At 39.6% G+C, this 13831-nt stretch overlaps 1 protein-coding gene across 1 annotated transcript in view; it reads right to left on the reverse strand.

Annotated features, from left to right (window-relative positions):
• brinp1 (bone morphogenetic protein/retinoic acid inducible neural-specific 1) overlaps positions 1–13831 on the reverse strand; it is a 105323-nt gene that overhangs the window by 73246 nt on the left and 18246 nt on the right. The window contains exon 3 of the mRNA XM_030066160.1: positions 8255–8424. Within this exon, the coding sequence (XP_029922020.1) occupies positions 8255–8424 (170 nt within the window). The remainder of the gene's footprint in view (positions 1–8254; positions 8425–13831) is intronic.

The following is a 13831-nucleotide window of genomic DNA, read 5'->3' on the forward strand; positions in this document are numbered from 1 at the left end:
ATTAATGGGACTGAAAGTGCTTCATGAAGTTGTGAGATGTGCCAAAATAGCCAAGTACTTTTCAATTAGTGTAGACTCTACACCTGATTTAACACATGTGGACTAACTTCATCCTCTGTTATGTATCTCCAGATGGCTGTGTTGAAGTGCGTTTTCTGAAATTCTTGCCCATTACCAGCCACACAGGTGTGGCCCTGTTTAATTCAGTTCTGAGTGTTTTGCAGGAATTGGGCATTGATTTAACTGTCGCAGACAATGTTATGAAAATGCTTATAACATGTCTAGCACCTACAAAGGTCTGCAGGCATGTATGAAGGAGATAAATCCTCTAGCTGAGTGGGTACTATGCGCAGACCATACACTTAATCTGGGTGAGGTTAATAGTATAAACTGCTGCCAGGAGACTTAAGAATTTTTCAACTTTGTCCAGTCACTTATTAATTTTTTCTCGAAATCTACCTCTCGGCGGTAGACTTTCACTGCAGGGTTGCAGCTTAATGAGAGGAATTGGATAGAAACATTTAATGCTCTGTCGGACTCAAGGTGGTCAGCTCATTCTGAGTCCACAAAAGCACTCTCTCTGAACTATGGTAATGCCCGGCATTTGTTGCAGAAAATAACTACAAGAAAGGAATCACAGGCTCTATAATGTGCAAGCTTGAAACAACGTTTCTGTGCAACATGTGGAATACAAGCCAAATTATTTTGGCAGTTTTGTCAAGATTTCTCAGAGTGAATAATGCATTATAAGCAATGAAAACTGACTTGTATAATGCAGTAGACCTTGTCCGGTCGCTGAGAGATTATGTGTCAGGTTTTTGCTGTCACTTTGACACATTTGAGGAAGCCACAAAGAACATGTCTCCGACAGTTTGTCAGTTCTATAAAACAGACACACAACGAAGGAGACGATGAAAGCAGCTGTCTGGATCAACAGAACCAGAGTGTGAACTGTCTGGCTGGGCCACGTTTTGCATTGGTGTTCACACTTATAATTGACAGACTGTTGACGGAGCTGGTGAGAAGACACACCTCATACAAAGATGTTCAGAAGTGGTTCGTTTTTTGTTTTTTTTTTGGAACAACTTCAACTCCACCTGTGCTAAAGAGATTCGCACTGCGGCACTGTGGCTTCAGAAGAAGTATTCCATGGACTTGGAGGAAAGTTTTGTTGAAAGAAGCCATTCAGTTTGGGGAGTTCATATGCAAACAAGAAATAAATACATCTGCCCTTCAAATGTGACATGTTGTACTGTTGGAGATAGATGTTTGTAATATTTCAAAGATGAGATTAAGTATAAATGAATTCATGTACAGTGTTGTGGCGATGCATGGCTTAGCCCTATGTGCAGAGGTAAATAGGTTTGTTGTAGATGTGGATATTTGATTGTGGGCAACAGAAGGGCCCGTGGGCTTAGCCGAGCCCAGGGGCATATGCTTGCATTTTTTCGAGTTCATGGTGGAGAAAAGTTTCTCACACAAATATGTGATTCCAAAAAGGCACATTACCCGACTGAACACTTTGAACAGCTATGGGAAGGATGGTGGTAATTCTCTAAGAAATCGTCCAGTCAAGTCTGCTTTACCCTGTGCCTCTCTGAATTTAGTTGTCAGCTCACTATTGCACTGAAAATCAATAAGTTCCATTTGCAACACACTTTGGACGCTCTTCACATCAGCTGGGAGGATGTCTGCAAACAGCTGGAAAGTGACACGATGTGCCTTGAAGTCAGCAAAACGCTGATCAAATTCCTGCACTAGGTTTTCAATGGCAGAGGCATATTCATCACCATTGAATGCGGTGCCCTCCTCCACAAGAGACCTGCATGCTGAGAAATGATGGGGGTTTTTTGTAGAAAGCTGAGTTTTCCCAATCTCAGCTTTGTAAAGAAGGCTTTCACTCTGTCATGGGCTGCTGTGATGAGCTGACCAGGGCCCTGGAGCTTCAGGTTAAGGATGTCCAGCTCCTGTGTTATGTCCACTAGGAATGCAAAGTCCATCACCCATTTTGGCCCATTAAATTCAGGAACATCTTCCATGAATATCTTCACCTCTGCTCTCAACTCCCAAAAAACTCTTCAGGACATTTGACTCAATTTCCTTGGAACTGGCAGTGCTGCCCCTGGACCTGATGTAATTGATACATTTCACAACAAAAGTCATGCCATATTCATATTTCAAGCATTTGCTGCATGGTGCCTATTGGTGTATAATACAGTGTAGAACAAATGCTTTATCTGCATTTTCCTCCTCTAACTTCCTTTGTACCAGCACAGCACTGGCAGTCCTTTTTTCCCCTTTCATGGATGGAGTCATCAGCGGCAATGCCCAGTCTGTTCCATGGGAAATCGTTCAATCAAGTCACACACTTGCTGAAATATATAATAATGCCATGCATTGAACACAAACGCCGCACCAATTTGGTCACTTCAAATTGGGAATTAATACGCCTGATGAAAATGTCTAGCTGAACATCGTTGGTTATGGTGTTGCTCTCGTCGAGTGCCCCAAAATATTTGATCATTTACCCTGTTGGGTAAATGATCAAAGGCCAAGGATGGTAACTCAAACATTTCACTGGGTAACTCGCTTGCTCTTGCTCTGACACTGTTTGTCGATAGAGAGATATTACTGAGTAAGGTCTGGATAGTGAATATAAGCAACATGCAATCCTTCAGAAAGTGCCCTTCGGTGAATGGCTTTCCTTGCTTCATCGTCCTTGCGATCAGCTCACTCACCACATAACTAGCTTGCAGCATCAGCATCCTTCTTGGCTTTTTGGAAAACACTTTGTGGGATTAGCCCTCTCTGAAGGCAGTGTGGCTTGTTTTCCCCTCTTGTCTCCCTGGTCCTTATCAGACTGTTGTCTGTGCTTAGTTGAATAATGATGCTTGAGATTATATTTCTTAGGACAGTAACTTTTCCCTTGCATATCTGGCAGGCAGCATTTACATTAAACTCTACAAACAAACAAACAAAAAAAAAAAAACACAGCAATGTCCATTTTTGTCTTTTGTCTAGAAAAATTGTGGCATCTGTAAACTTCTACTTGCTCACATTTGTTGGTTGAATATGATAATAAGTGTAACTAAGACATGTGGGAAATTACTTCTGCAAATGCCCTTGGCCACATATGTTGGCTGCTAGTAGGGTTTAACCTTTCCAGGCAGCAAATGCTAGAAAACCTTGCAGAGTTCTGCAGCGTATGTTAGAGTTTTCTGGTTTTGATTTTATGCAGCATGTGTTCCTGCTTCACCTGCTTGTACGTCCTGATCAGTTTCAGCCTGCTTTCCACTTTACCAGCTGTACCTAGTCTTGTAATTAGCATACTGTGCATATATACTGAATATATATCAGTAGCTTACCTCAGTCTCTGTCAGGTTGTTCTAATGTGCTTGCTGTACTAGTGTGTTCTTGTTCTGCTTGTTCAATTTGCCGGTTTCCTCACTCAGTTCTGCAAGTTAGACCTTGCTTTGCCTGCTGATTTTGTACTTTTGCCTGGTTGGACTATTTTTGATTCTGTCCAAGTTTTACAGATAAAATCTGCGGTGAAAAGTAGTTTCTTCCATTTGCAAAGCGTAGCGAAAGCCAAATCCTTCTTGTCATTCCAAGTTTATGACAACATAATCCATGCATTTATGTCTTGATTAAAGCAACTCCTTGTAGCAAGGAGCTGTCTAATTCACATGTACTGAGTTAGACAGTCATCCCTCCCGTGTCTGCAGCATGTACAGAATGCTGTAGCTAGTCTTAAATGATTACTGCAAGTGGTTGCATACGTTCCTCCTACTTGTTTCTATTCTCTGGCTTCTTGCCAGGGTTCACTTTAAAGTCTTATTGCTTGTGTTTACACCCACTTATATTTCAGATCATCAGACAACTGACCTCATATCTCCCTGTGCCCCTGCATAATCATTCAGGCCCTCAGACCAAACACTCCCGGTCATCTCACGGACTCAGCTCAGGGGTGACTGTATGTTCTCTGTCGTGGCCCCCAAGCTGTGGAATAAAACTCTCCCTCCAAAGAGTCTTTTAAATCACAGCAAATAGTAAATCTCCTCTTCTTGGCCGCTGATTGCACTTGAGCTATTGTACCTTTTTAGTGCTGCTAATAGTATTTCTGTATATTTTGTAATTGTGTTTTGTGTTCTTTTTTCAAGCATAGCCTGAAGCACTTATCTACTTGTACTATTTCTAAACGTGCTATAGAAATAAATGCGACTTGAATTGATCATTGTGTATGACTCCCTGCCTGCCTTTGACGAGGCTATGTGTTGCCTGTTGACTTGAACATGCAACATGCATTAATGAATATCAATGCATCATCACTTTTAGAGTATTTTAGAGTGTTTTATTATAAGGATTTGATTGTTAAAATAATATCTAATGCATACATTTGACAGTTCACTGAAATAACAGCAGAAAAGCCTACAGCCTACGACAGGTATTAAAAAAATAATAAGTTAATGTCAGACTGTTTTTTACAGTAGAACTGCGTCACTGTTGGTGTAGGGGCTTTAGAAACTTTCCTGTCGTCCTGCAGTCACCACCATGGAGTGCTGCTGAGTATCACGTTTTTTTTTTTTTTTTTTTTTTTTTTTTTTTTTTTTTGCCATAGTTGACGTTTTGACTTTCCTGCACTGACCCTCTGGAAAATCACATTTGCACATCTTTTTTTTTTTTTTTTTTTTTTTTTCCTGAGGTTCTTTTTCTTCCTACGGTCTTCTTTATTGGCATCTCAATTCTTAGGCATCTGCCAGAGTATTTTGCAACGTTGCTCTTATATAGTGTTGAGGGGGCATGACCTATGCTAATAAAAGATTTTCAGCCATATGCCTCCAGTTCATGGACAAGTGGGATTCATCATTCAGCATACTGGGTAGGAACAGTTTAGGATGGTTAAGAACATTTGGTGAGTGTGGAGAATGTGGAGTTGACTATTCATATTTCTTTGAGATCCTGCTAAAAGTTTTAACTCAGCAGAGCAACCCTTAATTGTGAAACACATTACCATTCTGGAGATACTTGCTTGACTAAAAGGTGGACAGAAAGGACACATGGACAAAGTACATGTGTTCCATCCAATATCATAAACATAACAAACCTCTGGTCACATTATCATGAACATGTTTCATCTCAAACTGCATGGATGAATCTGCTAAGTAAATGTGAGGAAGATGCTGATGGTGATGATGATACATGAAGCTGGAGATTGAAAACATGGATGAATCTCTACATGAGTAACATGACATGTTCATGGACATGTCTGAGCTGGTTGCAATATAAGTTTTGGATCAGCACTTTGATAACATTTTGTCTGTGGCACCAGCAGAGGGCAACAAGTGAGATCATTATCAGATGGAACCAGTGGGGCAAAATTTCCTATTTCTTTTCCAAAAAGGAATAGCTACATTCCAATGATGCTATAGGCAAGAGAGGCTGACACAGTGGATGTCTGAATACATGAATTCTCAATGTAGAGGAAGATTTGCACAGAGGTTGGATTATCTTATTATGCTGTCCATAGAAACATGAACAATAGTATCTGAGACTCAGCAGTCTGTGTCAAATGCATCGATCACATTGAGAAAAGGTCATCAAGCAGAAATAAACACCAACATTCTGAAATCATTTGAGACGGGCAGTTAATGCCTGAAATGTTATTATGCTTCCTCTGATATGCATTTCTCCAATTGTTATGGTGAACTCTGGTGGGTGCTGAAGCAGAGTGGAAAAGTCCCAATTTTGCATTCATTGGTCAAAGCATATTATAAGTTCTCCGCTTCCACTGCCTCCATATGAAAGAAAAATCCCTGCATCCAAAGCATATGGTGTAAAATTCTTGCTCCACTCTGCTCCATCGCTTTTGGAAAATGTTTGCAATGTACTGGCATCCTTTTGTTTCCACTACATTCAATTCACCATTGCCAGCCCTCTAGTAGACTCTCAGGCGTACTGCCTGAAGCCCACAAATGAGCTACACACAGTGTGAATAATGCAAATTTTGTGACAAGTTCATTAGTTTAATTCACTCTTTCATGAAGTAATTATCCAAAAAATTCTTTAAAGAAAGTAAAGATAACAGGAACTACACAAGGTCACTAACTTGATTGGCAGAGTTTTTGTGAGAGAAATGTAATTGGTTTCTATCAATATGTCTCTGCACCATCATGATGGTTCACACCATTGCTTATGTGCTGCCCCTAATAAATAAATAAATAAATAAATAAATGCTTTCAAACTGTCTGCACCACTAGTACTTAATTGAAAAAGAGAAAAATTTGACATAAACATAAAACTGCATACTTGTTAATGTAGAAATTTCCCCAATTGTGATAGGGTGGCTCTACTCTCAGTGAATCATGTGTTCTGTGGGGAACTTAGGCTGGAGTCAGACTGGAAAAAGAACAGGACAAAAGGTCAGATGTAATTTCCTGATACCTAGATGTGGTAATGGCCTTCTGCAGGAACATTCTCTGTTTCAGTGTGTGACTTTCCCATTTTTTTGTGGCACTGCCCATTTTCAGTTCTGCAATCTGTTTCTACTAAAAACCATCTATGATCAAATTAGCATGGATGACCAGGGATGTTTAAACAGTTATGATCACCAGGGCTTGAAATTAACACCCACCAATCTGCCCGGTGTGGGTAGAAACTGCCTGGTAACTCAATTCAAGCAACCAGTTTGATGGGAGAGATTTTCTGAATTATTTTCTACATGAGCACAAGATTTCTGCAGTGCTGAGGGTTTGAATGGGATGGTGAGATGTGTCCTCTCTCTTACCTTTTCAAAAAGAACAAAGTGTGGAATTTTTAATTCTCTGTGATTGTCTTGCTAGCTATTATGCTCTGTTCTGGTGTGTGAGCGACTGTGGGTCTGTGAGTCTGACTGTGCCTCACAGTGCAGCTCATGGTGAAGGTCCAGAGACAACAACCTTGATGCTTGACAATGCTGTGCTTCAAAGCATTGTCTGCCTCATGGGCACGGAAGAGGGTGTCTGTAATGGATGCAGATTTGGCTTTCATAGGCTACTGTCAGACAGCTAGTGAAAAGTGGCCTAAATCTGATTTTTTTCTTCCTCAAATCTGACACAGATCTGATTTTTTATGCCAGCGTGAACAATGAAAAAAAAAAAATGCAATCTAACATCTTCAATTCTGATTTGGGTCACTTTTGTATATGGCTCTAATCAGATACTTGTCTGATTCCTATTGATATGACATCTCTGTGTGTGGCCAGATAACAATTCATACAGGTTTTATTTCTCACATCAGCATCATAGGGCATCATAACACATTCATTGTCAGCAGTAGTGGTCAAAACAAAATATGGAGACTAGCAGCAACAACCACAGGGAGACAGGAGGCTGCAAATTTAACAGATATATATATATATAGGAAGATGCTTCAACCCAAACCCTTTTTTGCCCTCAGCCTGCACAGCTGACAGACTTCTACCACACCTGTGTTACCACAACAAACAATTCAAGAAATGAATACCTGCACCACTATCTCATTAATTGTGATGATGGACTGTCGTGTCAATGACATTTCTTGCTGTTCAGCAGCATATTTGTTGTAAATGTGTGCATGCTGGGTCATGGCAGAGATGTGCCCCATAACAATGTCAGATATGAGTCACATACAAAGATGAATGTGAACAGTCAAGGTAAAAAGATCAGATCTGAGAAAAAAAAAATGGATTTGGGTCACTTTCAACTGCTGTGTGAACTAGCATTAGTCAGGTTGCCTACTAAATAAATACCAGCTGAATATCAAATTGTAAATGCCTGCAAGTAAAGGTCTCATCCATATCTCACTGTGCTCTGCCAAAGTTGCATCATAAAATGTTCTCCATACTGAGAAGAACAAATGAGAGGTAGAACAAGTATTGTGATATTTTGTTAAGGGACTTAACCAACACATATCAGACTGATTAATGCCTGTGGTGAACATTTGAAAATTTGCAGGAAATAGCCAGGAGGTCTGTTTCTCCCCACTATTACACTAACTAAATTCTTGCTGGTAGCCTTCTCAAAATCTTCTTTTCTCTCCTAATGGACATTTTATACTGATTAGTGAGCCACTGTTTGTGTCTGAAGTGTCACTAATTGGATTTAAATCATGCACACACACACACACACACACACACACACACACACACACACACACACACACACGGATAAATAGATCTGTCTGTGTGTGCATATGTTCATATGTACGTATGTAGTATGCATGCTCATTGTGGGCAAACCTTGATGGCACTGGTGGAGATCTGGATCTCGTGCAGCTTCCTCATAGTGCCGTCACGATCAATGAAGTAGGAAGAGGCCAACTGGTGAAGGGCCTCCACATTCTGGGTGGCATTGGCAAGCTTCCTGTCAAGCTTGTTTTTGGCCATGTACATCGTCAGTGCCTCCTCTCCTACAACAAGCACAAGGAGTAAGGACTGGTTAGTATTCTAAATAGTGAGTTCATTAATAGTTCATATTAAAATATGTAATTAAAGAAATTACACTTAGCATAGCTGCATTTGATTTCAAAACAGACACTGCCTCAAAAGTGCACACATTTCTTGGAAGGCCAAGGTTTGTTTTCATTTGTTTATTTATTTAAATATGTGTTTTGTAGCTCATTGTTTGGTGGCATCAGTTTGCCTAGGATTGCTAGTCATAGGATGCAAGCAACAACCTATGACTTTAATTTTCCTGTGATTTGATTGGCTACATTTCAGACAACAGTTTGACATTATCAGATAAGTCAAAAATATGCTAACTTTTTACTTCCTCTGTTTAATAGTCAGACTGGAGCTACACTTGCATTGGACAGCCCACCCCAAATATTGAACTCAGCCATTTGAAGACCAGCACCTTTGGATATCAAGTTCATTGTATGCCTTCAGTAAGTTTTTGAGGAGAACATTTTTCAGTGAGCTTCATGCATCCTTGATAAGGAATGAATTTTTAGTCAAATAGCCAGTTCCCAAATTAATTTTCCTAGAATGTAGCCTTGGTAAAAGGTCAGGTTTTTAAGTATTTTCAAAATTATTTTTAATGTAATGTCATGGAAAAAAGTCAGCTTAGCTAAGGCATGCTGGCCAAGTGCAGTATGACTTATCTCAGCTGCCCATATAGCACTTAATACAAAAGAGAGGTGTGAATATGAAGGCATGCAGTTTTGGTTGAACACACATCCTTCTTCTTTCCCAGGGACAATTCTTGGATTCTGTTCTTGTGCTTAGCTGGCACTGTCCCTGAAAATAGCTCTGCATTTCCCGCTCTATGGACAGCATTAGTATAACCAGGTCTGATGATTCGTATTTTTTCATTAGGAGCCCATGAATTTTATCCCATCCAGACCAAATTTTGTAGCTACTCCGACACCCTCGGGTAGATCTAACTCCGTCCCTTTTTAGATCCGGTATTTCATGCAATTACCAACTCATGCACATTTTGTTTTACCAGGCTCATGTAACCAGTAGTGAGGCAGAAAAACAATGCTGTCCTTTATTATTTTAATTACATTTTTACAGCAGCAGGGAAAAATATGAATAGAATACTACTGAACACAGAATACAAAAAAGCAATTAAAGAAAAAAAGTGTATTTAAGCATGCCAAAAAATTCAGAAAAAATAGAGAGGAGAACAACTGCTACATATGGTGTGACAACAATTTGGAACCACTTTACAGTTTTATCTGTTTTGTACAGTGAGTGACGATGTGTGGCATATTCCTGGATTACATTTCATACATTCCAGACAGTTCAGTTTTGATGCCACACACACGTTTCAAAATGTCAGCCTGCTGGGAGAGCTTTATAGATGCATGCTGTGACCTATTATTGATACTCCTTATAAATTTTGAGTTATTAAAGTCTATACATGTAGACGCTCATTGTATTTGTCACTCAGTATGACATGCTGATCAAACATGCCTACTCCCATAATGATAACATTTATGAATTAGAAAATATATCGTCAACGTCAATGAGCATGATTTACTGCAACTGCACTTATAACTTAGCCACTGTGTACAGTTCCAACTCCATTCAAATTTCCAAATGCTCAGCATGTCTTGCTGACAATCATGCATAGTCATCATTCATATGTTTAATTTAAGAGTTCCAAAATGCACTGAAGTCAATTAAACCTAATCCTATATGATTGCAATTATAACTCAATATTGAGAAAACACCATTTACATTTCAAAATCCTTGTTAATACATACTGGCCAAATGTATGTAAGCTCATAATAATATCATTCATAATTTGAGTTTTAAAACATATTGGAGTCAGTGGGTCCCATAAGAGTCATGACATCCAGCATAGACTTTCACCTTGTAGAAACAGCAATCTAGTTTATTTCGTAAGTTTAAATTTTAGTCTTTTTTTTTTTTTTTTTTTTTTTTGCATTTCTGCTTTATTTGACAGTGACAGTGGAGAGATGCCATAAAGGAAGGGGAGACACTCATCAAGGGCTCTGGAGGGATTCGAACCCAGGCTGCAGCGATAAGGACTTGATACGTGGTACATGCTGTACAAAGTGAGCCACTGGGGTCCCATTATTTCATAATTTCAGGTCAACTTGTTTTAGGGCCTGTGTCCACTGGGTGTATTTTTTTTTAGCAGCAAAAGTGCTGAGAGGCCCTTTAAAAACACTCTGAGGTGCAATATCACCCCCTGAATTTTTTTCTGCTGTGAGACAACAGTGATATCTCCAAGTCTAAAAGTCCCACCTTCTCTACCACGATTATTCAGTTTTTGAAACGTGACATTGATGAATGCAGTGCGTGTTGAAAAAGTTGAGCTGATTTTTAACTTGAAGTGCTCAGAGGCGGCTGCACAAAAATGCCGGAGTACTCTGAAAAAAAAGAGAACTAAAGATGCTGGTGCTCAGAGGTGGCTGCAAGTGCTCAAAAGCCAATGAAAACAATTAGAAAAGGATGCTGATGCTCAGAAAAAAAGATGCCTAGTGGACAGAGGCCGTTAGGTTAGAGATTTTGAATGGCTGATGCTGCTGTAGTTAGATACTCTTCTGGCAGAGTGAGACGTAAATTAAACGCTACTTGAAATGTACATTCCCAGATTGCTTGGGAGAAATGCCTTTTAATCTTCACATGTGAAGAAAACAGCAGAAAACAAAACTTTGAGACAGTCATGGATTTGTCATATGTGATAATTAGCCATGCTATAATTTCAGTTATACCATTCAAGTAGAAATTGTTGACTAAAGGTCAACTGTGTTCATCACAGGAATGTCAACACAAATATATATATTTTTTTCTTAGTGAAAGGTGGAATGATAAGCTCTGCAAGAGGGGATGATTCACTCAAGCCCTCCCAGCCATTCAGCTTTCAGTATTCAAAATGTTGCTGATCTGGGGTGCCAGCATAGATGATGGATTGTTAGAGAAACTAAACTGCAATAAGCACCACTGTGTTGCAACCACGATGAGTATTTCGAGTGTTTAACCTTTTCAAATGACGATCTCTGAAGACAAAGTGGCTTGATTTCAATCGCTGCTCTTGGTGGCATATCTTTTAAATACCCTCTGTCTGTTTACACTTACCTATATAGTAAAAGAAGATAAAAAGCCTTCAAAGCACATTTTATGAAGCTACTAAATGGCTGCACACAAAACAAATACCACAATATGTGGCACTGCCACATATTGTGGTATTTGTGATATCTTTAGTCTACTGACTCAGCTGTAGTTGAACCAGCAACTCCTCCCACTTGACAACTCTATCCTATTTATGTAAGCATTCACATATTTATTGATTTTCAAGGCTCTCTTCCCCTCTTGTGTACATCTTGAATTGTGTAGAAGCTTTATTGAGGAATTCTACATTCCCTGAAGTAATAGTATTGAGAGAGACTACATTAGGCTATGGTAATGGCCTTCTGTAAATGCACATTACAACTGTAATAAAAACAACACCTATAAACACAACACTGCTTCGTTAACATAATCTTATTGTTACTAAAAGCTTCATGGACAAACCTAGTCTTAACGTATCTACAATCACAACAAATGTGGGTAGAGATGTAGGAGGGAACAACCAAAGAACAATGCTTTTAATGGCAGCTCCAGAACCATCGTTCCAACTATACTTTACAGTGGTGGTGGTCGCTACAGTTTTCAGAAATGCCAAAAATGTAAACAACAGCTGTTATAACAAAATGTACCACCCTTGCTAATATAGTGGTAATGCTTTTGGGAAACGCAGAGTAGATGGGAACTGCCCATTGATCCAAAGGCCCATTATTCTGAAACCCCCGTAGTCAGAAAAATGTCCACCTCATAATTTGGTTAAGGCAAAGGGTTTCCTCAGGTTGAGGTTACAGTATACAGGGGTGGATGCATTTCTTGGCAGGGATGCAAAACTCGGCATAACACCAGCAGTCACTGAACTCCAACAACTCCAGAGTGTGTATTTTTGGAGTAATGGGCCTTTGGAGCAATGGACATTTGTTTTCAGGATAACAGGCTGTCAGACTAATGGGCTGTCGGTCCAATGGGACATTTTTTGGACTATTGGGGTTTTGGAATAATGGGCTGTTGGACCAATGGCACGGCACCCCCCTGGATTGGCTGCTTCAACTTCTACAGTTTAAGCAGTCAGTCTATTAAACTGGCTCTCACTTTTTCACTTGTACTCTTTCCACTGCTTGTAATGAAACTGCTACTGCAGTAACAACTTCTACCATGACAATAAATACTACTACTGCTGCTACTAGTTCAACTACTGCAGCTACTTGGACTCCTTAACTACTTCAAACACAGTAATATTAGTGCTACTACTGCAACTACTACTTCAATTCCTTCAACTCTTCAACTACTACTTCAACTACTTCAGTTCTTCAACTATGGCACCGCTATTTCATCTCATTAATTAATAATTCAACAACTAAATCAACTACTCCAGAGACTCTAATTCAACTCAATTTCAATAACCTAAGCTCCTTCAACTAATGCTAATATTACAACAATACTACTACTGCTGCCGCTGTATTACAGACAGGCCTACAGCTGATACTGCTATTGCTCCTACTATTTCAGCTACTTAAACTATCAATACTTACTACTATTACTACGTCACCTCTTTCAGCTATATTACTTCATCTGTGAAGTTTCATGTATTGTTAGTACTAATACTGTTACTGGCAAAAATGCTGGGAAAGGTGTTTCCTTAGGGATGCCTGCTTGTCCACACCTATACTTATTAGCGTCAGATGAGCTCAGTTCCAACAGCTGCCTTCTGTCATAGCAATGATCTGGTACACTCTGGCAACCAGACTGCTGATGGATTCGAACCACCTAGTACATGCTAGGGTAGCAACCACTTAGAGACACCCTAGCAAATAACCCAACATTTTCACCAATCCCTGTCTTAAATCAAGCCCCAGGAAACACTTTAATTCCTTCCACCACAAGATTGCATACATTGATTACCATTTCCTGTATTAATAGTCGGCCCTGCCCACACCCCCAATTATTTTTGCACTGCTTGACTCACAGTCTCTGTCCAGCAAGTCTTTCATTCTCAAAAAACTAATCATATTACAAAATCTATTTCACGACTGAGACCTGGCTTCATCCTGGTGATTGCTGTCCCCCTTGTGGAGCTTTGCCCTCCATATTCCAAATGTATATTTTTGACACCTTTTAACAGCCAAGTGTTACAGAACAGAAGCATACAATTGCATCCTGCATCTTAATGATTGCAGTGCTTTAAACTTTTCGTCTCTCTTCAGAGAGTCAGTTGCATGCCTCACTTTGCTGATGTAAATGATGCAGTTAGCTGGTTTAATAATCTTTGCTCATCTG

Source organism: Myripristis murdjan, chromosome 12 (genome assembly GCF_902150065.1).
Source record: "Myripristis murdjan chromosome 12, fMyrMur1.1, whole genome shotgun sequence".
NCBI lineage: Eukaryota > Metazoa > Chordata > Actinopteri > Holocentriformes > Holocentridae > Myripristis > Myripristis murdjan.